The sequence below is a fragment of the Perognathus longimembris genome, chromosome 3, assembly GCF_023159225.1.
Source record: "Perognathus longimembris pacificus isolate PPM17 chromosome 3, ASM2315922v1, whole genome shotgun sequence".
NCBI lineage: Eukaryota > Metazoa > Chordata > Mammalia > Rodentia > Heteromyidae > Perognathus > Perognathus longimembris.
In genome coordinates, this window is record NC_063163.1 from 70,180,291 (window position 1) to 70,195,175 (window position 14,885).

The 14,885-nt window shown below is 47.3% G+C and overlaps 1 protein-coding gene across 3 annotated transcripts in view; it reads right to left on the reverse strand.

Annotated features, from left to right (window-relative positions):
• Positions 1-14,885, reverse strand: part of Arhgef18 (Rho/Rac guanine nucleotide exchange factor 18) — a 74,398-nt gene that overhangs the window by 19,010 nt on the left and 40,503 nt on the right. For all 3 annotated transcript variants that reach the window (XM_048342146.1, XM_048342144.1, XM_048342145.1), the window contains 4 exons: positions 4,362-4,503; positions 2,798-2,910; positions 2,499-2,639; positions 654-904 (listed from right to left, as the gene is read on the reverse strand). In XM_048342146.1, coding sequence (XP_048198103.1) covers positions 654-904; positions 2,499-2,639; positions 2,798-2,910; positions 4,362-4,503 — 647 coding nt within the window. The remainder of the gene's footprint in view (positions 1-653; positions 905-2,498; positions 2,640-2,797; positions 2,911-4,361; positions 4,504-14,885) is intronic.

A 14,885-nucleotide genomic window follows, 5' to 3' on the forward strand; every position in this document is an offset into this window, starting at 1 on the left:
ATACGTGCGCATGCATGCGCACGGACACACATGTGCGCACACACACAGATACACACACATACCACATGCATGAGCATGGAAAAAAAGAGCAAAATATAGTACAAGACAAAAAACAATATGCCAAATAGCAATGATGAATTTATTATTTCTCTTAAGGTGCTGGGGATGGAACTCAGAGCCTTGTTCATGCCAGGCAAGTGTCCTGACCCACCCTGTGCCAAATCCCAAGCCCCTAAGTCATCCTGACTGATCTAGGATGCTTTGGGCACTGGTGTGAGCTTAAGTGAGTGTGCCAAGGGACTCTTGTCTTGTTCTATGCCAACCCTGAAGGCTGAGGTGACCACCCCCATGGAACATACTTCTAACCATCATAGACAGCCACCAGCATCCCCAAATCACAACCAACCAAACCAACCAACCAAAGAAAAGCACAGCCTCGCTAAGATGAGGACATCTTGGTCTACACTTGTCCCTAAGAGGGGAAATGTGGGTTGGAAGGGGTTCAGGACCGTGGGTGTCCTGATGAGCTGGAGCCATGGTCTCTTCCTGATTGGAAAGAATGGCGACAGGGCAGAGGTTGGTGTGCCCGCCCCAGCCCTGGCCACACCCACCACAGCACAGATGACGCCCACCCGCGCGTTGGTCACGCCCACCTGCTGCACCAGGAGGTCCCCGATCTTCTGGATGACATAGTTGTGCTCGCTGCCCTCCTCCAGGGCCTCCAGGCGGCGCTCCTTGAGGCGGGCCAGGAAGTGGCCATGCATGTCCAGCAGGTCATCGGCGCAGGGGAAGAGGCGGCTGATGGCCTGGCTGCTGAACTGCAGCTCTTCCTGCAGGGCCCGGGAATACACCTTGAGCATGATCTTCAGTGTCCGCACATGGTGTGCCTCCGTCTGCATCAGCTCTGTGGGGACATGTGGAGGACATTCAGCAGGACTGACCCATTCCAGTCCCATGGTCTTGTTGGGCCTTTGCCAAGTGCTGCTGTCTGCTCTGGCCTCTGCAAGCTCTCCAGCTAAGGCATTGCCTTTGTGGGGTGGTGACATTTCTTACTCCTTCTTTTTTTTTCCTTTTAATTAATCTTTTATTTCTGTGCAAGTACTGGGCTTGAACTTTGGGCCTGGGCACTGTCCCTGAGCTTTTTGCTCAAGGATAGCACTCTACCACTTGAGCCAAAGCTCTACTTCTGGCTTTCTGGTGATTAATTAGAGACAATAACCTCACAGACTTTCCTGCCTGTGCTGGCTTTGAACTGTGATCCTCAGCTCTCAGCCTCCTGAGAAGCTAAGATTACAGGTGTGTGCCACTGAAACCCAACTTTTATTTTTTTAAAACACAAAAACCTGTTTTGTTCTGTTCTGTTGTCCAGGGTCGGTCTATGACCACAATCCTCCTAAATGTTGCCTCTTGAGTAGCTGAGATTATAGGCATATACCACTATGCCTTCTTTTGCTGTTTTTTTTACCCCCCCCCTATTCCTGGGGCTTGAATGCAGGGCCTGGGGCACTGTTCCTGAGCTTCTTTTGTTCAAAGCTAGCACTTGGGTCACACCTCTACTTCCAGACTTTTCTGTGTATATGGTACTGAGAATCGAACCTAGGGCTTCATGCATGCTAGACAAACACTCTATCGCTAAGCCACATTCCCAGCCCCTCTTTCATCTTTTCTGTGGTCTGGTCTTCCATCCTCTCCAGCCTTGTTCTGTGAGTCCCAGGCCAAAAGAAAAGAGAGGCCTGGATATGTGCTAGGGCTAGGGGTGTGGCTCAAGTAGTAGAGCATTAGCAGGCATAGAGCTCTGAGTTCAAACCAAGTACTGCAATAAACAAACACTACGAAACCAAAAACAAACCATAAACAAAATCAAAGCCCTGGGAAGGTTTCATGTCTGAAACCATGAAAGCTATCTCAAAACTGTTTCCATCAAGAGGTTTGTACTAAGGAACTAACTTCATGTCTGTGGGCAACAAACGTGCACATCTGTGGAGCTGTGGCTCAAGTGGCAAAGTGCTAGCCTTGAGCACAAAAAGTTAAGGGACAGCAGCCCAGGCCCAGAGTTCAACTCCCAAGACTGGCACCAAAAAAAAAAAAAAAAACCCCAGAGATCTCTCCCATTTTCCTCCACAGTGAGGACACAGGAACAAGAGGCTATCTGTAGGCCTCTTGATCGAGTACACCCCAGTTTCTAGAACCTACTGGGCAGCAATAAGCACTTGTTTTCAGCCACCCTGTGAATGGGAGTACCTGGGAGAAGCTCAAATCCAGTGAGGCAGCCCTCACCTAGGTAAGAGAGAGTTGAATCTGGGTACCAGGCCAGGCTTGTCCGTAGGGCCTGGTGCTAATGAAGTCCTTCCCTGACTATGTCTAGGATGCTGGACAGCCCTGGGGTGGGGTAGGCAGGGGACAAAGGTGACAGGGTTTCCAGGGAGGTTAGTCATGTAATTAGGGAAATAAAATAGGCAAAGAGAAGACATAGGCATAGCCTCATGGTAGCACCTTACCATACAGGACATCTTGCCTCTTCACCACCTCTTTCTTTTGCTTTTTGGCATATGCCAAGTCCACTGCCAGGCTCCAGGACTCAGCCTCAAACTCATGGGCATCAGCTTCAATCTCGCTCCTCAGTGAGGCAGTATAGGGATCTAGGGGAAGGATGAGAGATGCTGGTAAGGGCCCAGAACCCAGCTGGCCAGCCCCAGAACTTCACCTTATGTCTCCCCTGTGTAAACACTGAAGCAGGCCTGGAGCTTCCCACCATGCACCAGGACTGGAAGCATTCCTAGGAGACAGCTAAGCCTACCTTCCAGGAAAACTGAGTCTGCATTGGAAGGTGTAAGTGACAGAGAGTCGTCAGCTGCCTGCTTCAGTTTTAGGAACACGGAGTCAGCTTCATCCATCTCTCCTGTGGCTGATCTAAGGGGAAATGATCAACAGCATTAAGTCAAAAGATGTATAACACACACACACACACACGTGTGCACGCGCACAGTCAGGTGCTGGTGGCTCACATCTGTAATCCTAGCTGTTTGGGAGGCTGAGATATGAGGATCTAGCCAGCAGGGCAGACAAATTGGAGACTCTTACCTTCTATCAACTGGCAAAGTGTCAGCCTTAAGCAAAAAACCTAAGAGACAGTGCCCAGGTCCTGAGTTCAAGCCCCAGCACCAAGGTATAAATAAGGAAAATGAAAAACACACACACAATCTCTTGTGTATGAAAGCAAATTAGATGATTCCATCTGATTAGATATGATCAGAGAACTTTCTAGATTCCAGTAGCAGCTTTAATTTTGTTATAGCTCACTTTCATGTGACTGTTTTCTTTTTTTTGGTTGGTCCTGGAGCTTGAACTCTGGGCACTGTCCCAGAGTTCTTCAACTCAAGGCTAGTGCTCTACTACTTTGAGCCACAACACCACTTCCTATAGGTCACTTTCATAAACTAGGAAACAAGCTGGGCACTGGTGGTTCATGCCTGTAATCCTAGCTACTCAAGAGGCTGAGTTCTGAGGATCACGGTTCACAGGCAGCCCAGGCAAAAAAAAAAAAAAAGACCCTGAGACTCTCATCTCCGATTAACAACCAGAAAAGTGGAAGTAGAGCTGTGGATCCAAGTGGTAAAGTGCTATAGCCTTGAGAAAAAGAGCTCAGGGACAGTGCCCAGGCCCTGACTTCAAACCCTACTACTGGCACCAAAAATAAATAAGATAAAATAAACTAGAAGACCATTGGGCTGGGTTGCTGCTTAGTGGAAAGCCCTTGGTTCTATCCTCATCATGGAAACAAACAAGACTAAAAAACAATAAAAAACAAAGGAACTATATGACACTGGGGCATCTTCCATTAGGACTAAGTTTAGTGTCCAGTGGGCTTTTTACTGGACATAGGGGTGCATAAAATTTTTTGTACAGGAGCTAGGGCTGGGGCACAGTTTCATCCAAGGAAGTGAGGGAGGAGAGTTTCACAGAGAAAAATAATTAGTAGCTTCCTCCACATCTAGGAAGTATCTAGAGAGGACCGGTGCCTCAGCCATTGGGATGCCAAGTGCAGGGGACCCCTGTGGAAAAGCCAGGGAGTAATAGAAACCAGGGTGCTGGACCCCAACATCCTCCTCCCAGCTCTCCCAATACCCCAGGAACCCCTGGTTTTCTATAGATCTAAAAGCATGGATGGGACACAGCAAGTGATAATAGGAATTACCCAGGAATGGGGAATCCACCTCCCCCTAGACTGAAGTCCAGGGAGTGTGTGTGTGAGAACCCTCTCCATGAGGCCAGGTGGGTAATGAGTGTCACCCACTTCTCCAAGCATGGCCAGGGAGGGAGGGGAGGGGGTGGTGATGGTGGGGGAAAACCACCTGGCTTACCCGAGTCGTAAGCCAGTTCCGGCCAGGCTTACTGTTGTCTGGGGTCCCCCTTTCTGAGCGACCGTCATGCCGACATTCCTGGCAGGGCCCGGGCTGCCATGGGACAGGAGGGTGGCCCGTGGCGGCTGCTCCTTCAGCGAGGCTGCGACAGAGGCAAGCAGAGAATTGGAGTTGAGGAAGTGTGTGGGATAGCGCAGGGTGCCGGGCCGGAGGCTACGCTCGGCCCCTGGCCGCAGCACCGACAGGATCTTCGAGGTCAGCAGCTCATTATCCAAGAAGACATTGTCGTTCCATTTCCTGGAAAAAGAGCTGTAAAATGACAGCTCGGGGGGTCCGGGCAGGGCCCCGGGCCGATCGCTGCCCTTGGAGTGCGCGCTGCCCATGGTGGTGTGCTTCGGGGGCTCCACGGCTATGCCTGCTCTGCCAGGCTGCACTGCACCCCACCTAGTGTCTTTTAATGCCTCTGGGATCCTTCTGGAAGAAGCTGCAGCCTTCCTTGGTGGTATTGGCTGGAGCCTTGGGGATGGAGCACAGGGAAATTATTGGTCACCAACTGTGAACGTGTAGGGTGGAAATGGCCCAGGGTTTTTTCCCCCCCCCTCCTTTGATAAAAATGATAAAATAAAAAAAAAATAAAATGAAATAAATCTTTCTTGCTCCTAGCAGGGGGTAGAGAGTGGAGAGCAGTTTGTGCTGGCTGTAAATCACCTGTGATCTTGAGAACAGGAGCTGTGAGCTTGGCTGGCTTCAGGGGACCCCTCCCCGCAACACCCAAGCACAGAGATAATTAATAGGACATTGACTGTCAGGATGCCGCCAGGACCTGGTGAATGAGAGGCAGGTGCCCACCAAGCTACAGCTCCAACAGATTTCTACTAGCAGCTGCTCCATTCTGATTTTTGGAGGGGAGGAGCAGGAACCAGGGTTTAAATGTAGGGCCCTGAACTTGCTAGGCTGACATTCTACAGCTTGAGCCACACTGCTCTCCCCTCACCAGCTGTTTTGGACTTGGTGATGAGTAAGTACTACCACACCCGAATATTGGTTAAGATGGGGTCTCTCAAACACTTGCCCACGCTAGCCTTAATCTGCCACTTTCCTAGCTTCCTGAGTAGCTATGATTACAGGCATACATCACCAGTGCCCAGTCACCCTGTTTTTTTTTGCCAATCCTGGGGCTTGAAGTCAGGGCCTGGGCACCATCTTTGAACTTTTTGGGGCTCAAGGTGAGTGCTCTACCACTTGAGCCACAGCACCACTTCCTTCTGGCTTTTTCTGAGTAGTTTACTGGAGATAAGAGTCTCATGGACTTTTCTGCCTGGGCTGGCTTCGGAATGTGATCCTCAGATGTCAGCCTCCTGAGTAGCTAGGCTTACAGGTGTGAGCCACCAGTGCCTGGCTAGCCATTTCTTTTGAAGACAGAGTCTCACTATGTGGTCCAGAGTGGCCTCAAGCACTTGATCCACCTGCCCAGCCTCCTGGATGCTGAGATTACAGGTGTGTACCACCACACCTGACTCTCTATTCATTCCTTACTAAGGACAGGGTGGGGAAAATGACATTTCTTTCCCAGTGACCTCAAGTGAATAGCAAACAGTATCTATTGTTATGGTGGGTGAGGATATTGAAAATGTCACTCATCTACAAATGCCTATGCATAAAACCCAAAAAGATCCCAAGTAGAAGTCTACATGGCAGAAGTCTACAGGGCAGGTACTTCCTGCCAATCTGTGTAGCATCCGAAACTCCACCCTGGCAATTATGAGCTAAAAGTACAAATATGCAACAAATCCTGAAATGCTGCCTCTGCCCAGCTGCCTGGCAGGGTGACATATTGTTCCTGGGAACCAGGCTCTGAACCAAGGGAAGTGGAGTCTTCTTTAGTCATAGTCACTACAAACTCACGACAAAGTCTAGGCACTGCTAGCCTGAAAGAATCTTTAAAAAGTAATAAATGTATTTGGGCAGTACCAGGTTTTGAACTCAAGGCCTTGGTTTGCTAGTCAGGTGCTTTGCTGTTTGAGTCAAGCCTGTACCACCTGAGCAACAACCCCCAGCCCTCTAAGGTCTTTGAGTGCTAAAGGTACCATGACAGCTTCCTGATATGATTCAGAAGACAAGTTTTCATGTCACAGGATGGTGTGTCATGAACCTATTCTCTCTGTAAATGCACAACCCAGGAAGTAAGTTGTGAGTCTGCTTTAATCATGTTTGTTTGTTTGGTTTTTTTTTCATGCTAGTGCTGGGCCTTGAACCTCAGGGCCTTGGCATGCCATCCCTGATTTTGCATTCAAGGCTAGAGCTCTACCACTGAGGCATAGTGCCACTTCTGGTTTTCTGGTGGTTCATTGGAGATGAGTCTCTTAGACTTTCTTGCCCAGGCTGGCTTTGAACTGTGAACCTCAGATCTCAGCCTCCTGAGTAGCTAGGACTACAGATGTGAACACTGGCAATTGGCCTGCTAGGGACTTTCTAGGGAGCCCAGTCTGGCCTCAAACTTGCCATTTTCCTGCACTTGCTTCCAGAGTGTTGGGGTTACATCTGTGTACCACTATGCTTAATCCCAACAACCTCACACAGCAGATCATGATCCACCTGCTCATATCATCCTAAAGCCCTAGAACCAGACAACCATCCCCTACCCCTATGTTCCGAGGCCTAATGAAAGGATCTGAACTACCCCATCTTCAATCTGCTTACTCTGCCTCCCCCATACTTTCCTATAGAAATTGCCATAAAGGCTCATGCCTGCTGGGTGTGGTGGTGTACACCTGCAATCCCAGTTTCTCAGGAGGCAGAGACAGGTCAATTGGAGGCTAGCCAGGTTGAGTTAGCATGAGTCCCTATCTGAAAAACAAAAACAATGAAAGGACCAAGGTTGGGAGCATGTGGTTCAAGTGGTGGGGCACTATGCCTAGCAGGCATCAGACCTTGACTTTTAGCCCCAGTAATAGAAAAATAAACAACTAGCTCTCATCCTTCTCTTCATCATCTTCTCCTCTTCCCTCTGCTTCCAAATGACCTTGGTCAGGAGGCAACTGTAGGTTTAAATATCTTGCTACATGACAACCATTTCTGAGTTTGTATGTTTGATCATACCTTGTTAAAATAAACCACAGCCATCCTGAGAACAGTGGCTACCCAGTGTCTTTAGAAGTCTGTCTGCCAGGCCAACGAAAGCCACCAATGTCCCTGGGCTGCAAGTCTTTGGGTAGATTGAAAAGTCACTATCCTGCAAAATACTCAGGCTCCAGTGTGGTACTTCACAGTTAAAACTATTACCAGGGACTGGGAATGTGGCTTTGTGGCAGAGTGCTTGCCTAGCATGCATGGAGCCCTGGGTTCAATTCCTCAGTACCACATACATAGAAAAAGCTAGAAGTGGTGCTATGGCTCAAGTGCTAGTCTTGAGCCCAGAGAGGCTCAGGGACAGTGCCCAGGCCCTGAGTTCAAGCCTCAGGATTGGCAAAAGAAAAAAGTTACCATGCCTCCAGGAAGTGCCCATATATTTCCACAGATACTGTTGGATATGCCTGTCTATCTGTTGATGAATGGATACACATCAGGGGGGCAGTGCACCCATATGATAAAAGCATTATTCAACCATGAAGAAAATGCAGGATAAGCTGAGGCTCACTCCTGTAATCCTAACTACTCAGGAAGCTGAGATCAGGAGCATCACAGTCGAAGGTCAGCCCAGAAAAGTACAAGAGACTCCACTTCTCCAACAGAGGTTGGGCATGGTGGCATTCATCTGTCATCCCAGCCCCAGGGGAAAGCCTAAAATGGGCAAGTGGTGGTTCAACCACACACTAAACCTGGGCAAGAAGTGAGAACCCTATCTAAAAGATAAGCAGTGCAAAAATCAGACTGGACACCTGGATCAGTGACAGAACACCCCAGGAAGGAAGCACAAGGCCTTGAGTTAAAAACTCAGTTTTGCCCTCTCCTCCCCCAGAAAGTAAATGAAGTAGTGATCCATGCTACAACATGGGAAAACCCTGAAATTCTCTGCTCAGGTTAAGTCAGACACAAAACAGTGAATGGATATGATGTGATTTAATAAACACATTTAAGTCACTGGATTGCACACAGAAGTGGTTGAGTTGCCTGGTATGGGAACTGTATCTCCATGAAACTGCTCAACACACACACACACACACACACACACACACACCTGCACAGAGCCACACCTGCACGGAGCCAGAACCATCTTTCTCTTAGGGGACGGTCCTGGTTTGAGATCAGGATACACACTTATCTCTTGGTGGGATGGGTGGGTAAGGCCCTGTGTTTGGATCTGCTTTGCAGGGTGGGGGTGCTGCTCAGTGGAGAGAGCAATGCTGGGCCAGCTGTACACAAGAACCATGGTTTGATCTTTAGCCTTGAAGAGAAAAAAGGCCACTGTGGTGCTCAATTAGCACGTCTGTTCCCTACTGAGCAGCATGATTGATCGGCACACCTGGTTGCTGGCAGCATTTGTCTGCACTGCTCAGAGCTGCTTCTGCAAGGGGACCAGGAGAGCAGGCAGGGAGAAAAGAAGAAAATGGGGAAAATGGGGGAAAAAAGTTCTTTGACCAGAGTGAGGGGGGCACTATTCATTCTCTGGGAAAGACAGTGGTCTGTTTTCAAAAATGTTTAAATTGGCTTTATGTTGCTTATTTCAATTCACTTTCTTTTCTTTTTTCTTTCTTTCTTTTGCTAGTCCTGGGGTTTGTACTCAGGGCCTGGGCACTGTCCCTTAGCTTCTTTTGCTCAAGGCTAGCAATCTACCACTGGAGCCACAGTGCCACTTCTGGCTTTTTCTATTTATGTGGTGCTGAGGAATTGAACCCAGGGCTTCATGTATGCTAGGCAAGCACTCTACCACTAGGCCATATTCCCAGCCCTTTGAATTCTTTTACTACTTCTTTTCTTTCTTTTTTATTTTTGGTGCTACTTTTAGGACTTGAATTCAGGACCTAGGATCTTGTTCCTGGGCTTTTCACTCAAGGCTAACACTCTACCAGCTGAGGCACAGCTCCATTTCCAGATTTTTGGTGGTTAGTTGGAGATAAGTCTCACAAACTTTCCTGCTTAGGCTGGTTTTGAACTGTGGTCCTCAGCTCTCAGCTTCCTAAGTAGCTAGGATCACAGGCGTGAGCTACCAGTGCTTGGCTTAAATAGATTTCTGCTGCCCCTCCACAGTAAAGTGGCTGGGAAAAAAAAATCTTTTGGAGGTGACTGGGCCCTGGCACAGAAATTCCCTTTGCACTTTCTGACTGAGATCCTATGGACCAGATAGCTGGTACTACAGGAGGGAGGCGTATTCTCCACTACACAATGAAGAAGTTGCTGCTCTTTTTCTGGAAGGTACTGAGGGTTTGAGCCTCTGCCCAGCCAAAAACTCTGTGTCAGAGAAGACTTTGGTTGCAGATTGAAGATGCTGCATGGCTCTAGAGGGTTCTAGAAGCCACTAGAGATTGGCAGTGAGTGTTTGAGAGACAATTAGAGAAAAATCGGACATGAGGTTGAGGTTCTTAGTTCACAGTTCTCAACTTTTCTGTCACCTGAGGACGGATTCAATCGATAAGAAGGGAACTCATTGATTTTTTTTTCCTGGCCATGTCTCATTTTGGTGTTACAGAAGCAAGCCAATAGGAAAAAGAATAAAAATACAGGAGGGAGGAAAAAAGTCTAACTTTGCACCTCAGGGGACCAAGAAAAATTAAAGACATCTTATAGCTCAGAAAGTGGATGAGTCAGAATGAACATTTTCCTTAAGTCTGATTCAGTCAAACTGCCTCTCCACCTGTCCCATCTGTCGCACATCCAGATCCCACCGGTCTCCGATGAAAAATAGGAGGGAAAATGGCATCTGTATGAAGTATGTACAGTCTATTATTTTTCTGCTTCTTCTTATTCCTTAAGACTAGTGGAACAACTGTGTACACAGCACTGATATTGTATCAGGTGTATAAGTCCACTCAAGGCTGCTGCTCTACCACTTGAACCACAACTCCACGTCTAGCTCTTTGGTGGTTCATTGGAGATAAGATCTCACAGACTTTCCTACCAAGGCTGGTTTTGAACTGTGATCCTCAGATCTCAGCCTCCTGAATAGTTAGGATGTTGGGAAGGAGCCACTGGCACTGGGCTAATGCTGAGTTCTTACTGAATTGATCTCTAGCTAAATTGAATGGGGGAGTCTTGGTAGAATGTCTGAGTTCTGCCCACATTTCTGCCATAATTGATTCTGGACGGAGACATGGGAGGTTTGCTTATTTGCGAATGTACAGACAGCATCAAGGTGGAGGCATTGCCTCTGTTTCAGGATGGAAGTTGGGAACAGAGAGAGAGAGAGAGAGAGAGAGAGAGAGAGAGAGAGAGAGAGAGAGAGGAATTAGCAAGATGACCACAACAGGTACAGATACATGGGGTATCCCCTTACCCCCAACCCCTCGGCACCCTGGCCCAGGGGCAGTAAAACAGGAGAAAATAGGAGAGATCTGGTTGGGAGCTGCTGACAGGCTGGAGAAGTTTATGGAGTCACTTTGGGTCCTGTCAGGTATTATGCAATGAAAACCTGGAGGTCAGAAGGGTCAGCTGGCCACGCCTACCCTGCATGAGATCTCAGGTCAGGGCCAAGTTAAGGAAGAATGTCACCTTGAAAGTTGGAATCTTACAAGCACCTCAGGGTGAGATGCCTTGAGGTGAGGGGGAGAGAAGGGGAGAAACAAAGCAATCCAGAGATTCAATTGCAAATCAAGAGGAAGGGTAGGAAAAGAGAGTGGGGCTTGGAGACAAGGTAGCCTCATGGCTGGCCACTGGGCCTTCCAGAGGCTTCATGCTACAAGGGGTGACCAGAGTCCAGGTTTCTACTGTCCAGTAAGTGTTAAATAGCAACTGTCCCAACAGATCAAAACCTACAAAGTTCCATGGCTCCAGAAGGTGCCAGTGGCTCCCACTTGTAATCCTAGCTACTCAGGAGGCTGAGATCTGAGGACTATGATTCAAAGCCAGCCTGGGCAGGAAAGTCCATGAGATTCTTATCTCCAATTAACCAGCAAAAAGCCACAAGTAGAGCTGTGCCTTAAGTGGTAGGGTGTCAGCTTTGGGCAAAGAAAGCTAAGAGCCAGCATGCCTAGGCCCTGAGTTCAATCCATAGTACCTGCAAAAAAAACCCAAAACAAAACAAAAAAGACTCCAATCCAGCATGTCCCTTCCCAGTATTTCCAGTTCTTGTGAGTTTGAATCACTGTTGACAGTCAACTGTTTGTGACTTAGAGAAATGACTGCTGTAGAGACCTCTCACTGAATACAAAATACACTGTTTTGCACCCTCCCTTTTGATTGGCTGATTGATTTATTCCAGGGCCTCGTGCTTGATGGCTAGGCAGGTGATCTACCACTTGAGTCATACCACTAGCACGTTTGCTTTTGAAAATTATCCTAATTTTCTCTCCCCCTTTAATGTCTGGTTAATGTGATTGGACTGAGAGAGACCTAGGACTTAGTAAAACCCACGGTGTGTGTGTGTGTGTGTGTGTGTGTGTGTGTGTGTGTGTGTGTGTGTGTGTGTGTAGGTAGGTACTAGGGCTTAAAATCAGGTTGACACTCTACTACTTGAACCACAGCTCTACTTCTGGCTGTTTGGTGGTTCATTGGACATAAAAGTCTCAATGGCCTTTACTGTCCAGGCTGGCTTCAAACCAGAATCCTCAGATCTCAGCCTCCTGAGCAGTCAGGATTACAAGCATGATCCATTAGCACATAGTCTTATTCTTCTAAAGAAACTTTAACTTCAAAGGAATTTTAAGTGGAGAGGAATTCTTCCAGCTTAATTATTCAATGGATAAATACAGCATTCTCCTAAACTAATGTCTAATATTGTGTTAGCTTTATTACTGTGACAAAATGCCCAAGATCAGCAACCTAAAAGGAAGAAAGGTTTCTTCTGGCCCACATTTTCAGAGGTTTCAGTCCATGAGGTGATGCCTACAAAGTAGCAGGAGCTGGTTTGTGGCAGCAGTGACCAGATCACCTCATGGTGGCCAGGAAACAGAGAGGAAAGGGTCCAGGGATCCAAATCCTCTTGAAGGATTACTTCCCCCAATGACCTTACTTCTTCCTGCTAGGCCCTGTTTCCCAAGTGTTCCACTTCCTCCCAGTAGCACCACAAGATGGGGATCAAGCTTTCAGACTTTTAGAACCTTCAAAATGCAAACTAGAAGCTGTGCAATGATGGCTCCAGCCTGCAATCCCAGCTCCTCAGGAGGCCGAGAGCAGAGGAATGCCAGTTTGAGGCCAGCCTGGGAAGAAAAGTTTGTCATACTGTATACTGAAAACAACTAGCCAGGCCCTGGTGGCTCACACCTGGACTCACGGCTACTCAGGAGGCTGAGATTTGAGGGATGTGGTTTGAAGCCAGCCAGGAAGAAAAGTCCATGAGATGCTTGCCTCCAATAAACTATTCAGAAAAAGCCGGAAATGGCACTGTGGCTCAAGTGGTAAAGCACTATGAGCAAGAGAAACTCAAGGACAGTGCCCAGACTCAGAGTTCAAGACCCAGGACTGGGAAGAAGAAAAAAAGGAGAAGAGGAGGAGGAAGAGGAAGAGGAGGAAGATGAAGAAGATAAAGAAGATGAAGAAGACAATTGGCAAGAAGCAGGGCTGGAAGCTTGGCTCAAGTAGTAGAGTACCTTCCTAGCAAGTACAATGCCCCAAGTTCTAAAAATGCCCCAATATTAAAAAAAAATAATAATATATGGCATTTCTCTTAAGAAATGCCGAACACCAGTGCTTTATTCTTGTTTAATAAAGATAAGAAAAAGGTGAGTCATCTTAGGAAAGAAAAGAACAAAGAAGGACATTCCTGGGCATGAAATCAGCAGTGCAGTCCTGAGAAATGAATGTGTTACAAACTCTCCACCTGTGAAAGATTTCAGGCTGATAAGAAATGGACTTCAGGAAAAACTGATAAAGGCTCTCTCTCTCTCTCTCTCTCTCTCTCTCTCTCTCTTTCTCGGTGGCTGGAATTTTTGTTCTGTTTTGTCTTGTTTTGGTTTGTGGTGCTGGAGATGGAAACCCAGGGCTGCGCTCAGGCTGGGCAATGCATTCTATGCCCAAGCTGTTATCCCAATGTACTCCTTTTGTAAGTAGCACAAAATGAACTTAAATTGTACAAAAGCAAGATGTAAAATTAAGTTTTAAAACACCATATATATATATATAATTTTTTTTAAAGTTTTGGAGCTGGAGAGAAAACCAGAACTTCTCACATACTAAGTCACGCCTGCTCACCACACCTCCAGTATAAGTCATTGCCTCATGCTGAACCACGCCCCATCACTAAACCACATCCCTGCAAACTAAACCACACCCCCATGCTGAGCCCTCCGACCAGTGCTTCCCCCCCCCCCCGCTTTATTGCCAAAGTGAAAAACAGAGGGTTTACAGTTTCATTTGTAAGGCAGTGAATACATTTCTTGTTTAACTTGTTACCTCCTTGTTATTGGCACAGTGGTGTTTATAATTACAATCACAGTGATTGCCCTGACGGTTCAGTTTCTCATGTCCCTGTAGCCCTTGGAAACATCACTTCAAGCATTTGCCTATGGTGGTACCGAGTCTGAGTGCCTTGTAGTTTTATACACAAGCCTCTGTGAGTAACACAGAATTTGGGAGGCAAAGGTTGGAAATGAGTTCTGATCCTTCCCCTCCCCAACTTTGGTTGTATAGCTTGAACTCAGGGCCTAGGCACTGTCCCTGAGCTTTATTTTGTTCAAGGTTAGCACTCTACTACTTTGAGCCACAGCACCACTTCTGATTTTCTGGTAGTTAAAATAGAGAAAAGAGTCTCACAGACTTTCCTGCCTGTGTTGGCTTTGAACCACAGTCCTCAGATCTCAGCCTCCTGAGTAGCTAGGATTACAGGTGTGAGCCCACCAGCACCTGGCTGGTTGTGATGTTTGAAATGGGCCCCAATTGCTTTTCCAAAAGGTTTGTGCCAGAAAACCAGCCTGCAGGAGGAGAACCCTAGAGGCTCTAACAGACAGCAGCTGAAGTTGCACACATCATCAGTGATCCCTTCCACTCTCCTTTTCCCAGATGCTCCAGAAAGGTCTTGTCACTTTTGTAATTAAACAACAACAAAAAAAAAAACACAATAGGGAGAGCTGGGTGAAAAGTATAGAAAATTTTTGTACACTTTATTTTATTTTTTTGCCAGTCCTGGGGCATGAACTCAGGGCCCGAGCACTGATCCTGGCTTCTTTTTGCTCAAGCTAGCACTCTACCACTTGAGTCACAGTGCTACTTCTGGCTTTTTTTATGTGTTACTGAGGAACCGAACCCAGGGCTTCATGCATGCTAGGCAAGCATTCTACCACTAAGCCACACTCTCAGTCCTTGCATAATCTTTTAAAATTCTCTACAAATCTAAAATTTTCAAAATGAAAAACAAAAACAACAACAACAAAAAGAATAACTTACGCTCAAAGCCAATGGCAGCATTTGGGACACCATCCTGAACCAACAGTGTGC